A 12,717-nucleotide genomic window follows, 5' to 3' on the forward strand; every position below is an offset into this window, starting at 1 on the left:
TTTCACGGATGAAAAAGCTAGCAACTGCTACATTTTATTAAAAATGCAAGTATGAACAATTTAGTTTCAGTTAAATAGAGCTGTCAAGACTCATAAAAACAATTTTATAAACAATTCTTCTATTCCTCTAGCAGAAACCATTTCCATTTTTCTACGCCAGCTTATGCTTTATCTGGAGGCTCCAGTGACAAGCATACTTTTTAAAATTCTGGGCAGTTAATAAATACTATTTAATTCTCAGTAGCATTCTATGCTATTATATTATATTATATTCTACATGCAAATATTGTAAGACTTCAAGGACATAGTTAGACAGCCCTTGGCAGTAAAAACAGTGTTGGGTGTTATGTCCTTGAGGTGGAATGTGATTTTTTTGCAACAGAAACATCAGTTTTAAAAAAAGGGCAACAAACAATTAACAACATCTCTTTAAAATAATTCCTAAGCATTTTGTAAGCCTTAATTCTCATACCCACTGGGTGCCTCTCAGCCTATTGAAATTGCTTTGTATTGACACCTAAGTTGTAGCAAGCCAGTTGCCACCTTGCACAAAATCTGTGTCGGCATGCAAAAAGCTCAGCCATACAGGTTTCAGAGGTTGACCGTGACCAGTTTACTACCTTCATAGAGCCAACCTGCTCTACAATTCCAAAAGATCACAACATTCTCAGTGATAATGTCAACAAGTGTTTAGAAATTTAAACACTCTGGATCTGGAACAAAAGTAACCAGGAATTAACTAACTTTAGACACAATTTAGCTTGTGGGCGTGCCTTCCATTGTTCACCACCAAGTTCTGCCTATTCTTTGGCATCTCCAATTCCTCCGGCAGTTATTGCAAATGTGGCTTCATTCTCAGGCATTTCTGGGCTGATAAAACACAGAATTTGAGTCCATTTTACATGCAGGCATTGATGAGGGGAGGGGGGAATCCAGTGCATACATTACTTTTATGGGGATTTGGATAAAATTTGTCTTGACTTTCTCATTGAATTGATTTCTTTTTTTTTTTTTAACTTGGTAGAAGCAATAGCCTGGGTCACACATGGTTTTCAAGCATATTTTTTCAGATTTACTTGAATTCTGACTCAGATCATCATAACTGAATCAATATAAATACTCAGACTTGGTTACCATCCTCCTTAATATCAAACAGGCACCTATAGGCCACGGCTAATTAGCAAGACTAGGGACACGGGTGGCGCTATGGGTTAAACCACAGAGCCTAGGACTTGCCGATCAGAAGGTCGGCGGTTCGAACCCCCGTGACGGGGTGAGCTCCTGTTGCTCGGTCCCTGCTCCTGCCAACCTAGCAGTTCTAAAGCACGTCAAAGTGCAAGTAGATAAATAGGTAAGGTAAACAGCATTTCCGTGCGCTGCTCTGGTTCACCAGAAGCGGCTTAGTCATGCTGGCCACATGACCCGGAAGCTGCCTGCAGACAAACGGCAGCTCCCTCAGCCTATAGAGCGAGATGAGCGCCACAACCCCAGAGTCAGCCACGACTGGACCTAATGGTCAGGGGTCCCTTTACCTTTACCTAATTAGCAAGAACTGTTAATTACATATTTGGTTCTTTTGAAGGTGCTGAGGAGGAGAGAAATTTAGTTCAGGTTAGTAAGGGCAGTTTCCCCTCTTATTTGGAACCTGAATCTTAATTTCAAAATAGAGTGCCTCCTTCATTCACACTTCTCTTTTTTATATACATTCATTCAGAAACAAAGTTAACTCGAAGCCAAATAAACCGTAATAAGTCATTGGAACTATAGCATGCACTGTACCACACAACTTCTATATTACCTATCATATATCTTAGCAATACGCAACTCTCCTCTTCCTTTACGCAAACTAATCCTAGTTGTTGAAGCATGAGCGAGGATGTGGCCCCCAATGGGCTTTTTGGGATCAGCCTGAAAGCTAAAACAAACATACATAAAGGGATACATAAAAGGTACATCACTTCTGGTTACAAACACATCAAGATAATTGTAGTGAAGAATAGCTGTGGATGTTATTTTGTTTAATTTCTATATTTTCTGTACTACAACAACCTCGAATGTGGTCCTTGAATTCTACCTTGAAATTGCTTAGGGCTTGCCACAAATGACAGCCCTAAGCAGAGGGGGGTGGGGAAGCGTTCCTACAAAAAAGCATGAAGCAAAGGTAAGTGGCAGGGCTCATCCACACTTACCTTTGCTGCAGCACAGGTCCAGGCTTTCCAGCTCTGTGTCTGAGTGCTTTTTTTTCTTTTCTTTTTTTGCCCCTGTGCTTTCCCCATGAAAACCCACTCTTTATTGCTGAATCGGAACAAACGGCAATCTGTGGGAAGCCCAAATTGTGGTTTGCTCTGATTCAGTGGTAATGATCAGGTTTTTCTGGGGGGTGGGTGAGAGAGCTCAGACACGGACTGGGAAAGGGTGGACCTGTGCCTAGAAAGCATAGGGCAAAAGTTAAGTGTTCCAAGTTAGTGTTCCAAGAAACACAAGGGGCTATGAAGGAAATTACTCCCTATGTGCCTCCACTGTCTGTTAGGCATTGTCAGAACCATCCCTGCTCAGCTGATGCTATATACATTTTTTTTTTTAATGCAAAGACATTTAACACCATGGCATGTTTCCAAGCTGAAAAGTGCTGACACTCAGATGAGAATCTCCCCAGAACTATTTATATCTGAAAGTGAAACTCTAGTGATCTCCATCCATCTCCTTATGAACTTCAACTGGCATATTCTGGAAATGTGGATTTTTTAAGGGGCCACATTCTGAGACTGATGTTGATGGAGAGGGGCATGAGTTGGCTAACTGGTCCTTCTTTACCCATAATTGCAGTGCACTCTCAGAGAAGTGAGAATATAGAAAAACCTGTTTAACATTCTTCATAGACTATCCCACCTATCCTAGCCCTTTCCCCATACTATCTTACTTCCTATTTCTGTGGTTTATGAAAAATCGCAGTAAATTGCTTACGTCATTGTTGCTCCCGGGTCAGCAGTCATCTGGTTAGTTACAAACACAGCCACGTTATATTCTGCAGTGAAAACAAGGTCCAAGGGAAGATGATAAATATAAAGAGAAAATTCATTATGTTCCCTCCCAGAATGCTTTTAAGCATTTCTAGTAATAAATGGTGAACTATGCTTATTAAAGTTCCTGTAATATTGAAAAATATTAACTGCATTTTAAACAACTAGCACATTTTTGTTACATTTTATGGTGGAGTAGAGGTGTGAAATACATTTCCCACAACCAAACTTGACACTTATCTACTACACTATACTTGCTCTCCTGGCAGTACATTATTTGGTGAAAATGCTAGTGCTTAAATAATAATAATAATAATAATAATAATAATAATAATAATAATAATAATAAGATAATAGCTTTGGGCTACACTAACACTTATTTTTCAGTCATCTAAAAGCATGGTATTCTGCCTTACATGCTTCTCCTACCTTCTGATATTTTTTGAAGCCTTGACAGCATCTGAGCAAGCTTCTGTTGCCTTTCAGCCAGTTCCCCCCGACCACTGAAGTCCACGCGGAATAGCGCCATAATAGAATCAATTACCTGCAAAGAAATAGTAAAGAGGGAGAGGATGTGAAAGGAGAAGAATTTACCTGGAAAATATTCAAGATATAGAAATGAACAGCACAATCTTATACATGTCTACTCAGAATTGAGTCCCATTGGGTCCCATGCTGGGTTTTCTGTGGGGTTGTTTGCTGTTAAGTTGTGTTCTTTTATAGTACAGCAATGGATTTTAAATTAGGTGACTTCTATTTTTATTTTTCTGTGCTTTACATGTTAGCTGCTTTGAGCTACTCCTTTGGGAAGGGGGAATTGGGTATACATATTAGTATAAATGTAACATGAGTTCAGTGGGGTTTATGTTAGTGGATATAGGGATGTAGCTTATTATTTATAATTATTTATTAAATTTGTATACCACCCTATACTCATAGATCTCGGGGTGGTTCACAACATAAAATTACAATATAAAAACCACAAAGTATATAATAAAATTAAGGAAAGCAGAGCAGATCACTAACATAATCATATGAGTTATACCAATAGTTTGAAAATTCCTGGCTCCTCGTGGAATTTGGCAGCAACATAATCAAGCAATTCCATCTGATGTTCACCTTGAAGCACCATGGAAGAATGATAAAAACAGGAAAAGCAGTTAGAAACCAATATGAAAGGGGGGAAGAAGTAGGTAGCTTGCTTAGAAAGTAGAAACTTGTGTTCCAGAGGATTTGGCAGAAGCATAGTTTTCCACCAACAAAAATATATTGTATCTTTCATCTCATGTAATAATATCATGGATAAGGTTCCATCCACAAAACGTTTAAGATTTTTAAAAATATTATGCTATACTGAAGCACTTGAAGTGGCTTTTGCACATCCAAAAATAGCTTTTCACACAATTGTTTGTTGAAGAAGCAGTGGAAATCAACCTCACATTTACAGCTTTAGTTGACTTTGAGCAATGCTACTGTGGACTGTCTTCTACATTTTTTTTTCTTGAGGTAACTGCTACTTTTTCTGCTTTAGGCAAATGTAACTATCCAGAGCTTGGTAGGTGCTAAGGGAGCATATAATTATACCACTTGTTATAATTGCTGTTTGCTCTGAATCAGCAGTAAAGCACAGGTTTTTGCAGGGAGAGCTCCAGAGCAAAAAAAAAATAATGAAATTATTTGGACCACAGACCTTAAAGCATGGACTGTGCAGGGAAAACACAGAGGAAAGGTACATGTGGATAAGCCCCGTGGGCTCATCCCAATGCAGGTAAGCTTTATACCCCAGACTTACGTAAATTTGTTCTGCTGAAACCTACTTTTACCCAATGTAAATTAGGTAAAATAATCATATGCACTACAGGAATGCATAAGTACCACAACAACAAAAATACAGAGTTCATATTTTAAAATGGTAATTCATAATATTCCTGATGGCCCCTCGGTACTGAGCTGAGAATTGTTTAATCTTAAAGTAGGGAGGATTTCCACACAATCTTCAGTTGCACTCTTACTTGTATATGCCCGTGCATATAATACATTGTCAAGAACTGCATCATGGTCTGCATTGAAGCGATCAGCAATATCACGAAGACGGTCTGGACGGCTGGGGTGTTTCCTAGTTAAGGTATCTAGTTTCTAATCCAGTTTCTGAGATGTGGTAGCTGAATTCCCATACAAGCAAAAATTCTTCTCAGCAGTTCTTCATGCACTACAGTTAATTAAATGAATGGTATTCTTTATACACCCACCCATAAAACTCAAGTTTCATATAAATGGCTCTTCAAATCTTCTTAACACCACAAAACAATTTTTTTTATTGTTACCATTAGGAAAATCTTCCAATTTATTCTGTTAAAGCTGTAATATCTCAAAAGAAAGGATACAAGGTGTTTTCTGTGTCAATGAAAATAATCTTCCCACCAGTATAGCCATCCGTTCCAGGAAGCTGGGCTGTTACTATAAAAAGGAGTGAACAAATTTAAGCCCTACTACATGCCATTTTAATACCTGGAATTTTTCATTATTGATAATCACTATCAGCTTTATAGTAAGGCCAGTGTAAATCCTCAAGACTACTTAGAAGTATCCCAAGTAATTTCTGTTCTTGACAAGCCCCCAAAGGCATGATCAAAAGCACACAACATGGAAGGAAGTTCCAAGAAAGTGGAGGAACTTCCCTTTCCATAGAGCATAGCAGAGTTCACTGGTTAATGACTCCGCCGTTAGGGCTGCCATACATCCAGATTTTCCTGGACATTCCTGGTGCTTTGTCCTGGGTCTTGTGTAAAAAAACTCAACAACCTTTGGGGTGTATTGGCTTTTACTTCTTGAAATATGGCAACCCTATCCTCCATTAGCTGAAGTAGAGAGCCTAGAAAACTGGGAAAAGGTCAATTTTGTTCTAGCTGTTGAGGAACGAGATTGAGGGTGTTCTTTTCTCTTCATCTTCCCGTCCCCCCCCCCGTACTAGCTGAGGAACCCAGTGATATGATCCCTTGGGAGATCTGCAGACCCTTGAGTCGTGCAGGTCCTAAGCCTCCAGCACTCTACCCCAACTCTGTTGGTAGTAGCCTCCTGCCTGCTTGGGCATACCAGAAGCCTCAGCTGTGGCACATTCCTCCCCATCTCAGCAGCACTCCTTTCCTTTGGCAGGGAGGTGAATATACACCATCCTAACCTCTCCCAGGCAACAACATTGGAGGGGTGGTCTTAGGATTGTACCCTAAGTTAAGTTAGATCTGGAAATTATAAATAACATTAAAATAGTAATCATAATTAGTGGCAGTTTTTTCATTTGTAAAACTAATAGACTTTTAGGCCTTCATCCTTAAAATAGATTAACCTTGATGCAGAAATATTTATATTAGTTATTATTTTAAAAGCAAATTACAAGTTTTTGGAAACAGAACATACAGTTCTCAGGATGGGTGTCATATACATACCACAAAGAGTGTGGGAAAGCTGAGTTTTGCCGGTTCGGAATTCTAATTAAAAATATAAAGAATTAAATTTGCTAGTCATATGAAACAATATAGTCAGTATTCCCCCTCACCTGCCCCAAACACACACACACAAATTATTTGGACTGCTTTCTGCAAAAAGTAGAATTTAACTCCCCATGCATCAGCTAATGTTTAGCAAGTTTGTCTGAACACTGCACAAAGCTGGATTAAGTTTAAGAAATTTAGGGCATAACTTAAACTGATCTTGAAAGAAATATTTTTTTTAAATTACCCATTCACCCTTTTTACTCATTTATATGGCCCCACCAAAAACACTAATGGCAGACATCCCCAGCAAATACATGCACTACAAAAATAGGGGTATGCCCCCCAAATATTTCTACAAACAAGCTAGAGTATCGTATCACCCAAACACACATTTGTAATAGCTTAGGGAAGTGAACATGTTCCATGATATACTTTCACTCACCCCCAAAGGCTTCAGTAATTGCCATGCTTTCAATTCCACCACCCAAGAGTTTACTGGAAGTGCAGATAAGGGGAAGAAGTTATGCAAAACAAGTCACAAAGCCAAGAAAGCAATATGAAATAAACTTTTTGCTCTAAGGAAAGTGTGCCCATGTTGAAAGACCCTGCATGTGATTTTCACAGCTTGTAGGGACAACATGGGTTGCTATTAGCTGGCTTCTAGCTTACAGGGAATTGCTATTCTTTTAGATCTCGAATATACACTATAGGGTTACTGTTGTGACATCAAATGACAACATTTGTACAGTCATTAAAACAAGATATGGACAAGCCTGTTGGCCATAGATGCAGCCCCTTTGCAAAAACTGGCAAATAAACCAGAAAATCTTCCATTGTTTCCCATTTCATCTGAATCAGGAAGCTATAATTAAAATCTTCAGAACAAGCCACAATATTAAGCTATGGTTTGAAGTTGGCTTAATATACTTGCTTGTTCTGAAGAAGCAGTAGAAGAGGAAGATATAAATAATTGGTTCATAAAGTTTCTGATATTTAAATATTTTGGCCACATTCCAACATGGAGTTTGCTACACTTGTTCATTGAAATAAATGAGCTTAAACCTGCCAAACTGTGTTGGACTCTAACCTTTTACCATATATTGATCTTTAGGCCACTTATTTGTACACTACCGTATATTTTTTTTAAAAAAAGGAAGTTTGTGCTTTAAATGTGGTTTGTACGTATTTTCTCCTATCTACTAATTGCCACCCATTTTGCCTAATAATATAGTTGCCAACTGCTCTTTCTTTCTTAAAGTATGAGGAGTAAACAACATGGCTTGTCCTGTTATTTGACTTCATTCATCTGGGAAAGAGCACATCACTTGGGGATCCATTGCTCCTCCACCCCCACTACCATGCCAAGAATATGGACACCTGTCCAAGTCATCTCTTGTGCTGTAGGAGGTACTGCTTACAGAAAAGGGCAATGGCCTTTCAAAAGAACAGACAGCTCTTCACAGTGCTGATAGGCAGTTCAGTCAGAAGACTCAGAAGGCTTCCGCATACTACTGAGGCAACAGCTCTCCCAAGCGACCACTGGGTACTCTGAATTCTCCAGGGGATGAAAAGCTGCCTTGTGTTTCCTGCCTCCCTGGTTAGGTTTTGACAACTGCTCCAGATTTACAGAATGTGCAATCCTCCTGATGTTGCTAGAATACAACAACAACTTTCCTGCTCATGGGAACTGTGGTCCAACAACAGCTAGAGGGACACAGGTTTTCCATCCCTAGCCTACCCTTACTGAATTGTCAGTTTGGGCTCAATTACTTGATTGGACTTCCTTTGTCTTGACCCTGCTCTTGGGATTGCATCCTCTGTCCTATAAGGAGTGTCAGGACATCAGCTTGGACTTCCCTGGGACCTTAAGTTGGGAGAAGACAGGATAATGGCCCTGGCATCATTAGGCTTCAATCCTATACACAAACTTGCCTGGGAGTAAGGTCCATTGAATTTAACAGGACTTGTTTCAGAGCAGCATGCATAGTGTGACACTGTTAGCTATTAAATTGGGTCTGGATATAGAACTTGTTAGCAAACAAACAAACAACAAAACAAGCAGCAACAATGAAAGCTTCTTGAAATACTGAGTTAAATAAAAAGCAGTGTTGGCTGTTTACTAACTCAAATTCTTGACTTCCAGTGGTGATATGGAACACCATCCTACGTTTCTCACTGTACTCAAAAGCTGTCAAAAATCCTGGTTCCTGTAAGAAGCACAAAGTGGTTGAAACCTTAATCAGCATAAACAATGATCAAGGATGATGGGAGCTCTAGTCCCACAACATCTAGATGGCCACACATTCCCCAACCCTGGTCTACACTAACTGGCAGCTGCAATCCTAGATTTCAGACAGGGGATGTCTCCCAGCCCTATCAGGACATACTGAAGATTGAACCTGGAACCTTTGGCATGCTAAGCATGTACTGTAGCCACGACCCTTCCCTACTTAATAGAGAAGAGTCCTCTACTTGCAGGGCTGTCTGGTCCATCAGCTGACTATAAGGTTGTGCTCAGTGGAATGAAGAGAGAAGCAATTTTTCATGACTCCCTCCCTCCCTCCCCCAAACTTCCAGATCTACCCCAGTGTTAGGAGAACCCCCTAGAGGAGATTTAGGAGGACACAGGAGGCTGCAGTGGGGAGGGGATATAGCTGGAAATTGCTTCTCACCCAGTCCTGCTGATAGAAGTCAATCGACTGATCAACACCATTGGATACATACAACACATTCTTTCTAAATTTGCACATATGAAGTAGCATATGCAGGTGTGTGCCATATTTTGTCCATTTTGTGATGCATTTCCTCTGTTTCTGTGATAACTGATGTCTGATTAGAAGGCAATTTCCAACTACTGAACTAGTGCATTAATTACATGTTTACTGCATGTTTTGACAATGATCTCTAAAACATGTGAAACAGCTACACATTTATTTCATGATGTGTTTATCATGAGTACAAATTGCAGAAAGCCATGGTTCTCTTGCCGCATGCTTTAAAAGTTAATGTGGTGAAACAAATGCATTGAACTGCCTCGCAATGGCTCATTATAAAGAAACACAGCTTCCATAATATGTGAAATTGACCTCTAAGATAAGTGTTTTGGTCAAGAAAGTACTTAGCTAGGAATATACCAACAGCTACTCCAAGATAGATAGATAGATAGATAGATAGATAGATAGATAGATAGATAGATATGTACTGGATTGCCAACCATTCCTGGGTGAAGTTATGATGGCTTGCCAGGCACATTAACTGGTACAAATATTTAATATGAGGGTTTCAATAAAGCAGTCATGATTATATTCCATCTTATGCTACCAGTGAGAAATGGATGGAGTGCTAGTGTTTGCTTACTATAAGTTTGTTGGCTGCCTCTTTTATCTTCTCCACTTTGGCCTCTGAGAGTCCCTTAACATTGCATAGTGCCCGCCTAGTTGTCATCTGAATTCCTTTGATTGTACAAATTCCCACTGTTTTCAGCTTTTTAATATCAGCCACATTCTGTGAAGGACATAAAAAGGATTAGAACTCTTGATGTTCATGAGATGTTACATATATCAGGGAGGTTAATAAACCAAAATCTTGTTCCTCACTAAAATTAGGAGGGCTTAGAAATGGTTTTTGGTGCAGGTTTTCTATTTATTTTTATCTCATTTTAATCAATAAATGTAAGTGTATCTTGATTTCTACTCTGTGGTGTGTTTTTTAGTCAGGTCCTTTTCAGAAAGAAAGGCTGGATCAGCATTATGAAAATAAATTAGCAGAATGAATGTGGCGCCTATATATTGTTTGGGTCTCCTTGTTTTCCTAAGCAGCTGGAAATCCAAGGCAAAATTGCACAACAGGGAAGAATGATGTATAACACAAATGGGGAACCTATAACCCAGGCATAGACAAACTCGGCCCTCCAGATGTTTTGGGACTACCAACTCCCATCATCCCTAGCTAACAGGACCAGTGGTCAGGGATGATGGAAGTTGTAGTCTGAAACATCTGGAGGGCCAAGTTTGCTGTGCCTGCTGTAACCCTCCAAATGTTGCTGGACTACAACTCCTGTTACCTCTATCAATTGGCCATGCTGGCAGCAATGGATGGGAACTGAAGTCCAACAACATCTGGAGAGTCTCAGGTTCCCCCCATCCCTGATTTCTAAGAATATTAAGCTGTGCCATTTCTATATTTTCTGGAGACATCCATTATACCCTGTAGTTCTCTAAGCATTCATTGTATTTTTTTCTGAATGTAGTGGACATTTAATAATTTCTCTGTGAAGGTAATAAAAGCAGTTCCAGTGCAGTAGATTATGACACGAGCAGTGGAACAGCTGAGTATCTTTTTGGGTACAGGCTGCATTTATGTTAGTTATTACCTTTAGGATGGCCAGGTAAAAATAAAAAAGACAGAGTTCTTGCAGCTTTGTAAGTTGTGTAGAAGAAGGAATTTCAGCAGACACAATGGTCTTTTTCACCTGGCCACCACAGCTTATCTCAGTTTAACAGTAGTGTACACATAGTCCAAGTAATCTTGATTACTATAGAAGACTGTAAAATTTATGTTTTCTTGCTTGAAATTAAGGATGTGACACCCGCTCATAATAGCAGTCAGAGCTCAAACAGAGAATAGAAAGGCAAATAAGGATACAGATGCATTTTAAAAGTATGCTTACAATTCCATGCTTCTGTAGCAGGTCGATGTCCTGGAAAAAGGACTCCTAAAGGGATGCAAAAACAAAGGCAGCTACCAGAATCTTTGTTATTTTGATATTTATGCACACATCTCTCACTTTGGTCAACCAACTAACTTTATTTTATCCCAGAGCAAGGATTACTTTTAGAGGGTTTTCTCCATGCTCAAAGGTACGCAGTACCAGGACCACTTTTTTGGTTAAAAAGTATGGCACATACTGTAACAACTTTATGGTGAGTACCTGCACCTATTTTTCTAGAAAAAAAGCACTGGGCGTTTCTTTAATAGTGACAATTAATTAATTGTAATGAATTAATTTGATTTTTTTTACCCAACCTTCACCATACGGTCCCAGGCAATATAAAAATACAACATTAAAATCAGTTAAAACAATAGGGTGGGTCCTAAAACATGCATCTCAGATGCTAAAGGCCAGGATAAAGAGAGGTGCATTTCAGCTTATGATGAAAGCTATACTATAAAGGTGCCAGATGCGCCTATGTGGGCAGCTTAGGGGCTGCCCTTAGAGAATGCCCCCTTTCAAGTTGCCACCCCTCAAAATTATATGAGTATGCACATCTTCTAAGTTTTCTCAAATATGAACCATTTTGTTTACTAAAAAATGAATGCTTTATTCCATTTTATATAATTTTCTTGAGGAATCCAGACAAAACAAACTTTGCATCTATACCTCATCATCCTGGAATCCTGGTTCTTCCTGCACAACTTGATCCTCCATGGACTTCATTGTAATATAAGATATAGTAAGATTTCAATCAGTGCTGCAGGAAGCAATTGGAGAGTGTAAAAGCATATAAAGCAATAAGATATGCAACTCTTTTATGGATCTGGTGTGTGCACTTCATGTAAGACGGCAGCCTTTGTCACTTATATAGCATGACCAAGAAGGGACTAAGTGTACTGAATAGTTTTATCATAGATTTAAGAGAGAGTTGTTTGATTCCAACATGCTTGAAGACTTCCATCACACTGAGGTAGCAATGGCTAATTTATTCAGCCTGGGTTGTGAGACTCACATCTGTTATGGAGCATTGGAACATTTGATATTAAATGAAAGCTATAGTGTAAGAGAGTTCCCACATAAAAAATCTCCAAATTTACCATATAAGAGAAAATACAGATTTTGAAAGCTTTTTGTTTTTCTTTTCTGTTGTGATAATTTTGAAAATGTTCACGTGAGCCTCCTGTAAAGAGCTCCTCACATGAAAATGAGGTGAACAAGTCACCATACATAGACCTCAGCACCTCAAAAATATGGATTGGTCTTCAGTTTCTGTTCTTCTCTCATGCTAAAACTGTGGAATGCTCTCAACCTGAAGAAAAGAATGGCATCTGCCATCCAATCACTCAGTTTCAATTCAACAAGATGCTATTGAAGTGACAAGTGATTTAACAGTGAGAAAGCGAAAAACCACTAATTCGTAATCATCATGTTTCAAAATAACTTTAGGAAAAGGTAAAAATATTTTCCTGAGGTAACATAACCACCCGCTCCT

At 39.1% G+C, this 12,717-nt stretch overlaps 1 protein-coding gene across 12 annotated transcripts in view; it reads right to left on the minus strand.

Moving 5' to 3' along the window:
* DMC1 (DNA meiotic recombinase 1) overlaps positions 1–12,717 on the minus strand; it is a 14,490-nt gene continuing 1,773 nt past the window's right edge. For 9 of the 12 annotated variants that reach the window (XM_081211055.1, XM_081211051.1, XM_081211058.1 and 6 more), the window contains exons 2-14: positions 11,892–11,982; positions 11,181–11,225; positions 9,869–10,015; positions 8,636–8,718; positions 6,954–7,006; positions 6,464–6,505; positions 5,405–5,477; positions 5,033–5,124; positions 4,066–4,139; positions 3,450–3,564; positions 2,965–3,025; positions 1,799–1,915; positions 1–870 (exon numbers count right to left, since the gene is read on the minus strand). In XM_081211055.1, coding sequence (XP_081067181.1) covers positions 801–870; positions 1,799–1,915; positions 2,965–3,025; positions 3,450–3,564; positions 4,066–4,139; positions 5,033–5,124; positions 5,405–5,477; positions 6,464–6,505; positions 6,954–7,006; positions 8,636–8,718; positions 9,869–10,015; positions 11,181–11,225; positions 11,892–11,948 — 1,029 coding nt within the window. In that variant the 5' untranslated portion in view covers positions 11,949–11,982 and the 3' untranslated portion in view covers positions 1–800. Of the gene's footprint in view, positions 871–1,798; positions 1,916–2,964; positions 3,026–3,449; positions 3,565–4,065; positions 4,140–5,032; positions 5,125–5,404; positions 5,478–6,463; positions 6,506–6,953; positions 7,007–8,635; positions 8,719–9,868; positions 10,016–11,180; positions 11,226–11,891; positions 11,983–12,322; positions 12,457–12,717 lie in introns of those variants that run through there. The other 3 variants (XM_081211050.1, XM_081211049.1, XM_081211047.1) reach the window with 2 other exon arrangements.

This window comes from Podarcis bocagei (assembly GCF_964188305.1).
Source record: "Podarcis bocagei genome assembly, chromosome: 10".
Classification (NCBI taxonomy): Eukaryota; Metazoa; Chordata; class Lepidosauria; order Squamata; family Lacertidae; genus Podarcis; species Podarcis bocagei.